We start from the raw sequence: 13,174 nt of genomic DNA, 5'->3' as shown, positions 1-13,174 counted from the left end.
ATATCAGCTCTGTACATGCGAGCTCTTGCTTGACAGCCTTCAAAGTTGGCAGAATAATTAGCTACATCAGTGTCCATATTGAGGTCAATTTTCAGAGTAAGAAGGCTTGTACTGTCAAAGCTATGGTTTTGTTTGTATTGTTACTTCCAAAATAGGATACAAGCCGTGGCTGAGCCAGCTATCCCATCAAGGAGCTGGCTCATAAGCGGGGTGCAGCCGCTGGGGACACCCAAGCAGTGAGAACAGCTCCGCTTGGCTACTTTTGGCTTGGCTCGCGTGGCTCAGCCAAGCCGAGCCAAGCTCCGGCAACACTATCGACGAGCAGCCATTGAACAGTGATTGAGCATGCTGAGCTACTACATCTGCATTGTATCAATGTCTAGCTACTGCAATTGACTGGATTCACTTGTTTATTGCATTATGGACTGACTTTTTTACTTATTACTGTTCTTTCACCTATCTAGCTAAGTTTACGAGGAGCGAGAACAGCGCTCTGTATCAACTGTATTGTGAGCCTAGCGCTCGTCATGACAAATTAAGCTAGATATTATTGCTAAATATGCCCCCATAACCAAGTGGTAACTATAGCCAAGTCAGTAAGCACGTCATAACAAAGTAAGTAATCAATAGGTTCAGAGTTCGATTCCCTCTAATAACAATTGTTAAACAGTACAAAGTAACAACACAACTACAAATCCGCAGATCGACTAGTAAGAAAATCGCACATTACAATTGAGCTATGAGCTCACTACAAATTTTTGTTTCATTTACAATTGAGTGGTACCTTACAATTGTCCCTTTGCGTTAAAATGGTCACGTCTTGTATTATAGTACATTTCTCCTTGATTATAATTGGATTATAATTCGTTCAGGTGATTACGTGCCTTACCTGCCTTATAAGGCTTCCCAGGTTTTTCTGACAAATGCTTCAGCCACAGCTGTCACGTTTGACGCGGCACGTGCCTAAAAGCAGTATATATATACCTTTAGTTTCTCATATAATAATGCCTTCATGGCTCAGTTGGCTTGAGTGCTGTTTACATTCACGAGGTCGAGAGTTCAATTCCTCGAGATGTAAAAAAAATTATTTTACTTAAATATAGTAAGGACACTGTATTCTAATGGTATAATAGTCATTAATTCCTTCCATGGAATCCATATGGACTGCTCCATGGAATCCATGTGGATATGCCTGCATTCCATATGGAATTAATCATTCCATGACCATTCCAGCATCATTCCATATGGAATCCATGATGTCCAGGGAATCAGAAACTGGCTGTGTCCTCAGCCAACATTGATTCCATGGATTCCATATGGAATTCTTCATGGATTCCATGGATTCCACATGGATTCCATATGGATTATACCGGGGAAGGTAAAGACCTCGTTTGAGGTTGAAGTGCACGAGGTCTCAGACTTTCAACCCACTCGACAATGACCCTGGCACGTATTTCCTGGGCTCGTCAAGCAAATCAGGATGAATTCGGGCGAAATCAATGAAGGAACGCTGGCCTGTAGAATCACTTTTTGTTGTCTTGCTCGCTGGGGCCTCAAGGTCTGGTGTGGGTGCGTTCCTAATCCAAGTTTTTGCCTGAAACAGAACCATTGAGGCTAGTTGTTGTGATGGAGTGTTCACACGTGTCAGTATCATCCCCAGCTGGTGGTTGGCCCAAGTGCTGCTGACGGATCCTGTTCTAAGACGAACATGCTGAGATCAACCTGTAGCGCCGTAGGGGTGACTCTGTGGTATGTTTCGTTATTACATCTATTCATCGAGGCTAGTTGAACTGGTGTCCTCCAACAGCCCTTCTTCGCACATAAACTCTATCAAATGGACTACAGTTGTAACACAAAAGAGTTTTCCATGCTAGATAAATTCCTTCCCCAAGTAAGCAGCATATGACCAAGACGACCCTTCAATATTTAATCTGTATCTCTAGCTATAACCACAGGAAACTCTCAACAGGCCAACAGTCACCCGAGCAGTGAACAACCAATCAAAAGCTGGTACCTCCAACGTCAACGCTAGCGCTAATCCCTCTGGTACAGGTGCATGGCCGCGAGAGGTTGGCGTACAATGTGTATTCTGGAATAGTGGAAACGGGCTTTCAGCCTCTCAGGGTATTTCTGGTCTCATGACGCCCAGTGTTTAGAAAGTATTCCTTGAAAATGTGGGTCACCTCCTTCATCATGTCTCTGACCCATCATTCCAAGGTTATTCGCAACTCAGTAACATACACAGAGCACGCTGAGCGGAAGACAGTCACAACACTCGACATTGTATATGCCTTGGGACGTTCGGGGCGTATGCTTACTGTTTTGGAGCATTGATGTGATTGTTTTGTCATCCACAAGTCCCCAGGTTGTATTTTATTTTATCTATCTCTTCTCCGCATCTTCAATTCATCGCACGCATCGACACTCAGATTTTTTGCCAGTGTATCCATTATCATAATCTAATATCATTCATCTATCAAACATTCACCCCCAGACTGTTTGATTGAGTTGAGTCTGCACCCGAAGAATAGCCTTCGTCTGCCACGACAACATTTGTCATCATTGACCAATGCTGTAGCGATAGACATTCATTCTGTCACATTCAGCTTATGTCCTCTATGATAACATGAGGGGCAAGGTAACAGTGGACAATTGGAGTGAATTCACTGTAGCGTTGACCTGGTCATTGAGAACTCAATTTGACCATATGCCAGGGGTTTCTTGAAACCCCCTCGGAAACCCTGGGTTTCTACCAGAAAGGGGGGTTTCTGAATAGTTTTACCTGTACCAATAGGCAATGATATGAAAAGGAATACGTAGGCGTGAAAGAGAGGCAAAGAAAGAAGGAAGGAAATATCGTCTTCGAATGTATGTAATAATATAATCATTATCGATTTCACGCCCTATCGTTAGATTATCAGCTGTAATACTCTGACATAATTCGAATGGGCGCGAGAATGTACCTCCAACTGCACATCTAACATTAACCAGATACATGAATTCATACATCGACAGGGGCACAGTAGCAGAGAGTCTTTCATAGATACATACATATATGCGCCCTAAACTCAGATTGCGACTTGGAGGAAGCAAGTCAGATGTTACAAACGAGGCCTGGATGTCGGACCGCTGTTGAACAAAAGATGACGCATGTGCATGAGGGTGGTGAGCTCCTGAGGGCTGAATGATAACAGCATGGGATGGAAAGGAATCGAATACTGAGGACCACCATCAAACAAAAGATGAGGCGTGTGCATGACGATTTAGGGGAAGGGCTGAGAGAGCCGAATGATAATAGCATGAGATTAGAGGAATTGAATACTATTCAAGGGAGCGAGGACCACAAAAGATGAGGCCTGTGCATGACGTTCTGAGGCGAGGGTGGCGAGCTGCTGAGAGGGCTGAATGTGTTCTTTGAGACGCGGTTTGGGAAGTGGTGTGAGACCGCTTAATTGCCCGATTCGTTTGGGTTGACGGGGGCGTTGCCCCAGTTGATTAGAGGGGCTGGTGAGTAATTTCTTTCTTCTTCTTTGAACACAGATCCATCGATTTCCATGACTGAATCATCTTCATGTTGGCTTGGTTGTTGCATAGGTTCCGGCGGCGCTTTACAAGTTTTAAGATGTCTCCGGAGAGCAGTCGGAGTAGTAAATCCTTTCAAGCAACGACAAAGGTTGTCCTTGATGCCCTGGTGAACTTTGACATGGTCTAGAAGATAGTGATAAGCGCATGTGCAACAACGTCTGCAGAAGGGAGCTTACTCTTCAAGTTGGCATTTGTAGTGAAGGTTTGGGCGCATAACCTGCAAGAAAATCTCGCTAGTCTGGTCCTCCTTGCTTGACTTTCCTCTATCCTTGTCGCCGACGCAACTGTCTTGTGAGTGTCGGGGATGAAGGTGATATCTTCAGTATCTGGAAGGAGGGCGCCAAAAAGCCCTTTCGAAGAGTGCGTCTTGTGATGAGGCAGGGTGCTATATACAAAATCTGAAAGGAGACTGCCAAAAGGCCCTTCCGAGGGGCCAGTGTTCCACGACTTGGCAAAATCAGGACCGTAAATCAGGGCCTCCCATCCCTCTAGGAAGCCCCCATCGATGAAGGGTCTATCATTTCTTGATTCACCTAACAAAGTTAGCGAGTCATGAAGTGAATATTCAGAACCCGAAGGGGCAAGTGCACTACTGCTCGTAACTGGTCGACGAGAAGAAGCAGTGGTGGTGCGAGAAATTCGTTGATTTGCCCAATTGAAACGGATTTCCCCAGAGCCCAGCCTTTTGCCATTCATCGTCGCGATGGCCTGCTCTGCGTCTGTCTTGTCTACGAAGGCAAGGAAGCCATAGCCGCGAGATTTTCCAGAATTCTTGTCCCACATGACACGGGCATCCGACATGGTGCCAAAAGCACTGAAGGCCATTGCCAGATTGTCGTCATTGACCTCTGGGCTAAGATCCCCTACGAAGACATGATAACGACCTATCGTGTTCCCTAACAGCTCCCTAACCAATGGAGATGCATCTGGTTCACTTAAGTCGGTTAGAGGCATGACACCTCCCCCACTTGCAGTCTGCTGTCCATACCTTTGAGAGGTAAGCTCGGAGGTGGCATCTGACATGAGATAATCTTCATCATTAGAAGGCGCATGGACATTAACTTGGGTATCCCTGTGAATGAGTTTTCCTTTCAAAGATTCCAAGTTCGCCTTGGCAGAAGCGTCAAGCAAGTCAGGTTTGGCATTGTCATCGCGATTGTCAGTCGACTGTTTCATGAGCTGGGGAGGGGAGGAGCCTTTCAAGTCGTTATCGTCATTTTTCCTTCGCCATAATATGACCCTGATGATGGCATTGAGTAGAACATGATGTTTATTATCTAAATCGTCCGTTTTAAGCTTGAAAGCTAGTCAGTCCGTAGACCCTCAATGAGGAGAGCCAACCGAAAACTCACTTTGTTTGAAATGTGTTGCTGGTCAGATTTGTTGTCACAGCCACAATCACCAGCTGGAAGGGAGAACAATTCTTTGAAGGAAGAATTGTTCTTCAGTTTTTGGATTCGGAAGGAGATGTAGTTCCTTTCAGATTTTGTATATAGCACCCTGCCTCATCACAAGACGCACTCTTCGAAAGGGCTTTTTGGCGCCCTCCTTCCAGATACTGAAGATATCACCTTCATCCCCGACACTCACAAGACAGTTGCGTCGGCGACAAGGATAGAGGAAAGTCAAGCAAGGAGGACCAGACTAGCGAGATTTTCTTGCAGGTTATGCGCCCAAACCTTCACTACAAATGCCAACTTGAAGAGTAAGCTCCCTTCTGCAGACGTTGTTGCACATGCGCTTATCACTATCTTCTAGACCATGTCAAAGTTCACCAGGGCATCAAGGACAACCTTTGTCGTTGCTTGAAAGGATTTACTACTCCGACTGCTCTCCGGAGACATCTTAAAACTTGTAAAGCGCCGCCGGAACCTATGCAACAACCAAGCCAACATGAAGATGATTCAGTCATGGAAATCGATGGATCTGTGTTCAAAGAAGAAGAAAGAAATTACTCACCAGCCCCTCTAATCAACTGGGGCAACGCCCCCGTCAACCCAAACGAATCGGGCAATTAAGCGGTCTCACACCACTTCCCAAACCGCGTCTCAAAGAACACATTCAGCCCTCTCAGCAGCTCGCCACCCTCGCCTCAGAACGTCATGCACAGGCCTCATCTTTTGTGGTCCTCGCTCCCTTGAATAGTATTCAATTCCTCTAATCTCATGCTATTATCATTCGGCTCTCTCAGCCCTTCCCCTAAATCGTCATGCACACGCCTCATCTTTTGTTTGATGGTGGTCCTCAGTATTCGATTCCTTTCCATCCCATGCTGTTATCATTCAGCCCTCAGGAGCTCACCACCCTCATGCACATGCGTCATCTTTTGTTCAACAGCGGTCCGACATCCAGGCCTCGTTTGTAACATCTGACTTGCTTCCTCCAAGTCGCAATCTGAGTTTAGGGCGCATATATGTATGTATCTATGAAAGACTCTCTGCTACTGCGCCCCTGTCGATGTATGAATTCATGTATCTGGTTAATGTTAGATGTGCAGTTGGAGGTACATTCTCGCGCCCATTCGAATTATGTCAGAGCATTACAGCTGATAATCTAACGATAGGGCATGAAATCGATAATGATTATATTATTACATACATTCGAAGACGATATTTCCTTCCTTCTTTCTTTGCCTCTCTTTCACGCCTACGTATTCCTTTTCATATCATTGCCTATTGGTACAGGTAAAACTATTCAGAAACCCCCCTTTCTGGTAGAAACCCAGGGTTTCTGAGGGGGTTTCAAGAAACCCCTGGCATATGGTCAAATTGAGTTCTCAATGACCAGGTCAACGCTACAGTGAATTCACTCCAATTGTCCACTGTTACCTTGCCCCTCATGTTATCATAGAGGACATGAGCCGAATGTGACAGAACGAATGTTGTCGTGGCGGACGAAGGCTATTTGTCAGGCCAAGGGGGCCCCGGGATTTCAGAAACAACACGGGGTAGATTTTCTTTTGTAAGCTGTCTGTGACGTCCCCCCCCCATCACTCCTTCTAAATAAGGTATGTTTTTGTCCAAAAAGGGTATGTTTTTCCCACCGCTCTGTTGAAGAAATTTCTGGCTGAACGCGTGAACCTTAAAATGAATCACTGCTCCCTTTTCAGGTGTGCAAATCCAGCTTTTTTTCACATTTACTTTTGCCATGCAAGTCCGAGCTGAGCAAGAAAACTGGGAGGGACAACAGATTTTTCATTTCCTTTACACACTGACTTCCATGGTAAGTTATTGGTAAGTTATCAACCATTCAACTGCATTGGAGGTGCCGCTGATGCATCTAGGGTTGCTACAGGGCCCTGAATATAGATTTTCGAAGCTTATATACTAAATTTTTTTAAGGCCTGCTGGAGGTCCCCCCCCCCACCTACCTTGGGTCACAGGTCGACATCCCGGGGCCCCCTTGTGTCGGGTGCAGAGACTCAACTCAATCAAACAGTCGAGGAGTGAATCTTTGATAGATGAATGATATTAAATTATGGTAACGGATACACTGGCAGCAATAAATCTGAGTGTTGACATGCGCGATGAATCCAAGATGTGGAGAAGAAATAGATAAAATAAAATACAACCTGGGGACATGTAGATGACAAAACAATCACATCAATGCTCCAAAACAGTATAGCGTACACCCTGAATGTTTCAAGGCATATACAACGTCGAGTGCCATGACTATCTTCCGCTCAGCATGCTCTGTGTACATTACTGAGTCGCAAGTAACCTTGGAATGATGGGTCAGAGACACGATGAAGGCGACAAGTGAGGTGACCCACATTTTCAAGGAATATTTTCTAAACACCGGACGTCTCCTCGTAGATGAGACCAAAGATACCTTTCACGCCAACAGCCCAGATGCTGAAAGCCTGTCTCCACTATTCCATAATACGCAATGTATGCCAACCTCTCGCGGCCATGCGCCCATACCAGAAGGATTAGCTGCTAGTGTTGACATTGGAGGTACCAGCTTTTGGTTAGTTGTTCGCTGCTCGGGTGACTGTTGGCCTGTTGAGATTTTCCTGTGGTTGTAAGAGATACAGATCAAATATTAAAGGGTCATCTTGGTTGTATGCTGCTTACTTGGGAAATGAATCTATCTAGCATGGAAAACTCTTTTGTGTTACGACTGTAGTCCATTTGATAAAGTTTATGCACGAAGAGGGGCTGTTGGAGGACACCAGTTCAACTAGCCTCGATGAATAGATGTAATGACGAAACATACCACAGAGTCACCCCTACAGCGCTACAGGTTGATCTCAGCATGTTCATCATAGAACAGGATCCGTCAGCAGCACTTGGGCCAACTGCCAGCTGGGGATGATACTGACATGTGTGGACACTCCATCACAACAACTAGCCTCAATGGTTCTGTTTCAGGCAAAAACTTGGATTAGGAACGCACACTCACTGGACCTTGAGGCTCCAGCAAGCAAGATGACAAAAAGCAATTCCACAGGCCAGCGTTCCTTCATTGATTTCACCCGAATTCATCCTGATTTGCTTGACGAGCCTGGGAAATACATGCCAGGGTCATTGTCGAGTGGGTTGAAAGTCTGAGACCTCGCGTGCTTCAACCCCAAACCATGAATTCCTACTTGTCCGCCATTCGTTCAGGTTTGTTATACCTACTGCAGCCGGTGAGTAGATGGGAGGATGATAGTGATGAAGACATGTACTGGGAGTTAGCATGAAGTATTTTTCATGTAGAGTGAGGTAGAGTGGGTTGAGGAGGCTGGTTCAGCAGTGTCAGACTCACAAGTTGAGCATGTGGCATCACATGACGCCGTGGCCGGCGAACCCATCAAAATTTCGAGGGCATGTCAGCCACTGGGGTAGACCAGTCTACAGAGTCCACAGAGAAGGCACAGGCACCAGGGTCCAGCTCTCTCATGTTAACTAAACCCTGATTTGACACACCCTGAAATTCTCCGGTATTCTCCTGTGTTGTATGCGACGACGCCAAATGATGTTTGGCATCATCGGCCCCAAACTAGTAGGGCATTTTTAAGTCAATCACAAAGCTTTCACTGTTAAAAGAAATTGAGGAAACATTATATTTGAGTTCTAGCTATGAGTTACTGAAGAGTGCATCAAATTAAAGCCACAAAGAAAAGATTTACTCGAGCTCATCTTTGGAAACGGCGAGTAGCGAACAACGATGAAGAAACCGCCCTGAGCAGACACTTAAAGTTAAATCTATGTTATATAAGCTGATGGCTCTTGCTACACCTCAAGCTTTGAGCCAGTGCGCTCATTTTTGAATGGCCATGTTAGGTCCGCTGCTAGCATCCTATTATGAGGATGGGTGGCAAAAGGCGGACCAGGGTGCAACAAAGAGGGGCAGGCCTTTGGGCAGGCGAAGGTGCGACAAAGGTGGGCAGGTTCAGGGATGTGTCTAGATAACACGGTCAGGGATTGATGAGCTGTTTATATGAGGTTGGTGGAAAGTCGGAAAAGGCCAAGTCCACCATCAGTCTATGTAGAATGGTCTACCCCAGTGGATGCGAAGCTCTGAAAATTTCGGGGAGAGTTTGTTCAACTATCACTGGGGGCATTGGCCTATTTATTCATGGAAGATATTAAGAATAAATCATAGATAAAATAATAAATTATTCAGGGATAATATCAGCGAGGAAATGAAGAAGAAATTCAAAATTTCTTCTTCAATAACATCACCATCTGACTACAGCTTAGATCGTGAATATAATAAAAATATCTTCTGAAGATAAAAGGCTGAGGATATGCGGAAAATATTGTGACACGTCACACCTTGCACGTGCCTTGCGGGCCTGACTCCTGAAGCTATTGCTAGTGTTGTTGGCAACTTCTCGCCAGCTCGCCATGCCAGTTTCACCAGCTGGCAATCGCCGGCTGGCGAGTCAAAAAATCAAAAAAGGGTGGAGAGACCTGGTGAAATCTGTCAAAATTTCAGAGAATTACAGACATTTATGGGTGCATAAAGTATCATCTATGGTTTCCAGTGTCGGAAAATTCTAACTGCAGGCCAAACACCCCAATTTCCCTTTGAAAACCAATTGTTGTTCCTGATTTGGACACTCCAATCCATTGATCCCATCCAATTTTGACCTTTACATTACTGATGCAGACCCAAAGTTGACCCAAAGCCCTCAGGAGTGACGAAAAAATGATTGCCATTCCTGAGAAAAAAAATCAAAGATGATAACAGGATACTACCTTGAGCAAAACGACAGAAATTCAAATTTTTTCATTTGCCAGCTTTGCCAACATTCGCCGGCATTTGCCAAGCTCTCCCCTACTTGACTCGCCAGGGCGGCGAGTGGCGAATGCTTTCGGAGGTTTTGCCATCCACATTAGCCATTGCCACTCTTCAAGCGCTCTTGTTTTATTCTTCTGCTGTTCATTGGGAGTCTGTTCTTTGCTTGGGGCTCTCAAGTTCTTCTGTTTCCTGTCTCTTGACTACAGTCATGCATGTGCCAATGACACACCCAAATCGTAGAAATCATGCACTGAAAGGAATAAATAAAATTTCACAAACAAAAAGGTACAACAGTATCAACGTGTATCCCAGCTACAATATGAGAGTGATTTTAAACGAAATGAGCAAGATTTGAGAGCAGGGCAAAGGAATTGGAGGTGGCTGAGGTGAAACCGGAATTATGGGTCAATGGTACAGGGCCCGGCCTAGCCCATTCAGTCATTGTCGTCATTGTCGTCATCTCCATCGCTGCTGCTCATGCTTGCACTTCCCCCCCCCCCTCGTCGAGGTCTTTACCATCCCCCATGAGTTCCGGCGGAATCCAGCGGATTCCAAGCGGAATGTCGGAATTCCATGGAATTCCAACGGAAACTAGTTGGCTGGAGCCTCAGCCATTCTGGTTTCCAATTCCATGGAAATTCCAATGGAATCCAACGGAATCTGGTGGAAATGGTCGGAATCCGGGAGCCTCCCGGAACAGTTTCCATTGGAATCCATTGGAATTCCAACCAGATTCCATGGAATTCCAATGGAAAGTATATTCCAGTCAAATTCCAACAGATTCCGAGAGATTCCAATGGATTCCAATATTTGTTGTTGTTATTATAATATATATAAAAATAAGTGGATGCATAAGGATTGAACTCTAGCCTCGGGGAAGGTCACGTCCAAGCAGCAATATTTCCACTACACCATACGGCCGTTAAAATTCTACAAACATTTATTCCATACAACCCACCCTCACGGCCACCTTCCTAAACAAGTTGTGGTGTTCGCCGGCGTCACCATCACCATCAGTGTTTTGCTGTCAACCACAACCACAACCACCACCATCACCACGACCAGCGCACCACCACCACCAGCACACACAACGGCGAACGGCGACGACCGCCCACAACGACGGCGAACGGCGACGACGCCCACAACGACCACCCACCACCACGAACAGACGGCAACGGACAGCACACAACAACGACCAAACGACACGAGCGCCCACACCACCACCCCATCACTCCCTACCAACGACAAGCGAAGCCCACCACGTCAACGGATGCCCACGCCCACGCCAACGACGACGCGCACGACGACGTCAACGGACACGCCAACAACGACGTGCACGACCACGTCGATGGACCACCGCCACGTCAACGGACGCCAACGACGACGCCAACGGACCACCACCACGTCAACGGACGACGACGACGATGCCAACGGACGACGACGACGATGCCAACGGATGACGACGACGCCAACGGACGACGACGCCAACGGACGCGACGCCAACGGACGACGACGACGACGACGCCTCCAATGGACGACGACGCCAACGGACGACGTCGACGATGCCAACGGACGGCCACGTCAACGACGACGAGCGCGTCCCGCTCCACCACGTACACACGGCGACGAGTGTTCCTCCTCCCCCTTTTCTTTCCCTCCCCCCTTCCTGCTTTCCTTTTCCCTTCCCCTGTCCCTCCATGTACCCCTTTCCTCTCTCCTCCCTCTTTCCCTCCTCATTTCTCTGTCCCTACTCCCTTCCCCCTTCCTTTTCCCTGTCCATACTCCCTTCCCCCTTCCTTTTCCCTGTCCCTACTCCCTTCCCCCTTCCTTTTCCCTGTCCCTACTCCCTTCCCCCTTCCTTTTCCCTGTCCCTACTCCCTTCCCCCTTCCTTTTCCCTGTCCCTACTCCCTTCCCCCTTCCTTTTCCCTATCCCTACTCCCTTCCCCCTTCCTTTTCCCTGTCCCTACTCCCTTCCCCCTTCCTTTTCCCTATCCCTACTCCCTTCCCCCTTCCTTTTCCCTGTCCCTACTCCCTTCCCCCTTCCTTTTCCCTATCCCTACTCCCTTCCCCCTTCCTTTTCCCTGCCCATCCCTTCCTTCCTCCACCCCCATTTATTTCTGCCCCCCTCCCCCCCCCCTTCTTTCAACTTAGAATACAGTAAAATAATCTTTGTGTAGCACTTCAATATATGAGAATTTGAATCTATATAACTGTTCTAAGAAGAAACTTGTGAGGTTATTATAGGACAAAATATAATAATAAATTGGCTGACTACATTAGACTTACAATAAATATGATAGGCATGAATTCCATTCAGATTCCGGTGGAATCCATTGGAATTCCATTCAGAATCCAGCGGAATCCATTGGAATTCCATTCAGAATCCGGCGGAATCCACTGGAATTTGAGATTCCTACCATTCCGGCGGACTCCGGATGGAATTCCGACATTCTATGGGAGTCCGCTGGAGTCCGCCGGAACTCATGGGGGAGGGTAAAGTACTGAGCCCAGCAATGTTCACAACTGTCAGCCGACCTTGCATCTTCCATCAGCCGATATACAAATACAATGTTCAAAACTGTCAGCCGACCTTGCATAGCTTAACTATCTGATATACAAATACAATGTTCAAAACTGTCAGCTGACCTTGCATAGCTTAGCTATCAGCCGATATACAAATACAGGGACTTGACTTCCTGGGGCAGCTTCCTACTGATCGGTGTATGCTAAATCTACGTAGCTGGCCGACCCTTCTTTACCTTGATAGTGGGATCACATCGGCCAATTCATCAACACAGGGTTATTGGCCCTCATCGGCCCATCAGCAGGCACCATCAACTATGGCCTGTTTGTATTGTCGGGCCTCTCAGTGTTGGTGGGTGATTCCTACTAACTGCCCTGGGCTTTCAAGCCAGAAAAAGCCATTCATAGTAATATCTACTGTTCTGTCTCAATACATTGTTAACTTACATCATGACCTGACTTAAGGATACTTCCAGGGACCAATCAGCTCATCCTATTGCCCTGAGAGAGCTGATATCACAGTTGACTAGGTTTGGGACAGGCAAGTAGATATTACTATGAATGGCTTTTTCTGGCTTGAAAGCCAACTTGGGCATGATGTGAAATCAGAGAATAGCCTGTCCTGATGTGAAAGGCAACTTGGGTATGATGTCAAAAACTAATCATTTGGCAGTAGTAATATGTAAAGCAATTTAATCCTTCAAACCATATCCACATGGACCCAGAACCATGATTTGAGATAGGACAGTAGCTATCAATATGAAGGCATAGAATAGCCTTTCTTGATGTGAAAGACAATTTGTACATAATGTCAAAAGTAAATGCTGCAGC

The 13,174-nt window shown here is 46.4% G+C and overlaps 4 protein-coding genes across 4 annotated transcripts; 3 read left to right on the top strand and 1 right to left on the bottom strand.

Annotated features, from left to right (window-relative positions):
• Positions 1-1,480: 1,480 nt before the first annotated feature.
• LACBIDRAFT_324447 (uncharacterized protein) lies at positions 1,481-2,156 on the top strand (the record flags this gene model as incomplete). The annotated part of the gene is made up of 4 exons (XM_001877913.1): positions 1,481-1,569; positions 1,737-1,749; positions 1,808-1,891; positions 1,956-2,156. The coding sequence occupies 4 exons, from the start codon at positions 1,481-1,483 to the stop codon at positions 2,154-2,156; spliced, it is 387 nt and encodes a 128-aa protein (XP_001877948.1).
• Positions 2,157-2,172: 16 nt separating this feature from the next.
• LACBIDRAFT_314218 (uncharacterized protein) lies at positions 2,173-2,334 on the top strand (the record flags this gene model as incomplete). Its single annotated transcript, XM_001877912.1, has 1 exon — positions 2,173-2,334. The coding sequence occupies one exon, from the start codon at positions 2,173-2,175 to the stop codon at positions 2,332-2,334; it is 162 nt and encodes a 53-aa protein (XP_001877947.1).
• Positions 2,335-4,224: 1,890 nt separating this feature from the next.
• On the bottom strand, positions 4,225-4,539 carry LACBIDRAFT_232388 (uncharacterized protein; the record flags this gene model as incomplete). The annotated part of the gene is made up of 1 exon (XM_001877569.1): positions 4,225-4,539. A coding segment is annotated over one exon (315 nt), but the record flags the coding sequence as incomplete, so codon positions are not given.
• Positions 4,540-10,343: 5,804 nt separating this feature from the next.
• LACBIDRAFT_324445 (uncharacterized protein) lies at positions 10,344-12,020 on the top strand (the record flags this gene model as incomplete). Its single annotated transcript, XM_001877911.1, has 3 exons — positions 10,344-10,574; positions 10,837-11,977; positions 11,998-12,020. The coding sequence occupies 3 exons, from the start codon at positions 10,344-10,346 to the stop codon at positions 12,018-12,020; spliced, it is 1,395 nt and encodes a 464-aa protein (XP_001877946.1).
• Positions 12,021-13,174: the final 1,154 nt, after the last annotated feature.

Source organism: Laccaria bicolor, genomic scaffold (genome assembly GCF_000143565.1).
Source record: "Laccaria bicolor S238N-H82 LACBIscaffold_5 genomic scaffold, whole genome shotgun sequence".
Taxonomy (NCBI): Eukaryota; Fungi; Basidiomycota; class Agaricomycetes; order Agaricales; family Hydnangiaceae; genus Laccaria; species Laccaria bicolor.
Note: the sequence above shows the minus strand (reverse complement) of the source record. Positions and strands in the feature narration are given on the sequence as shown.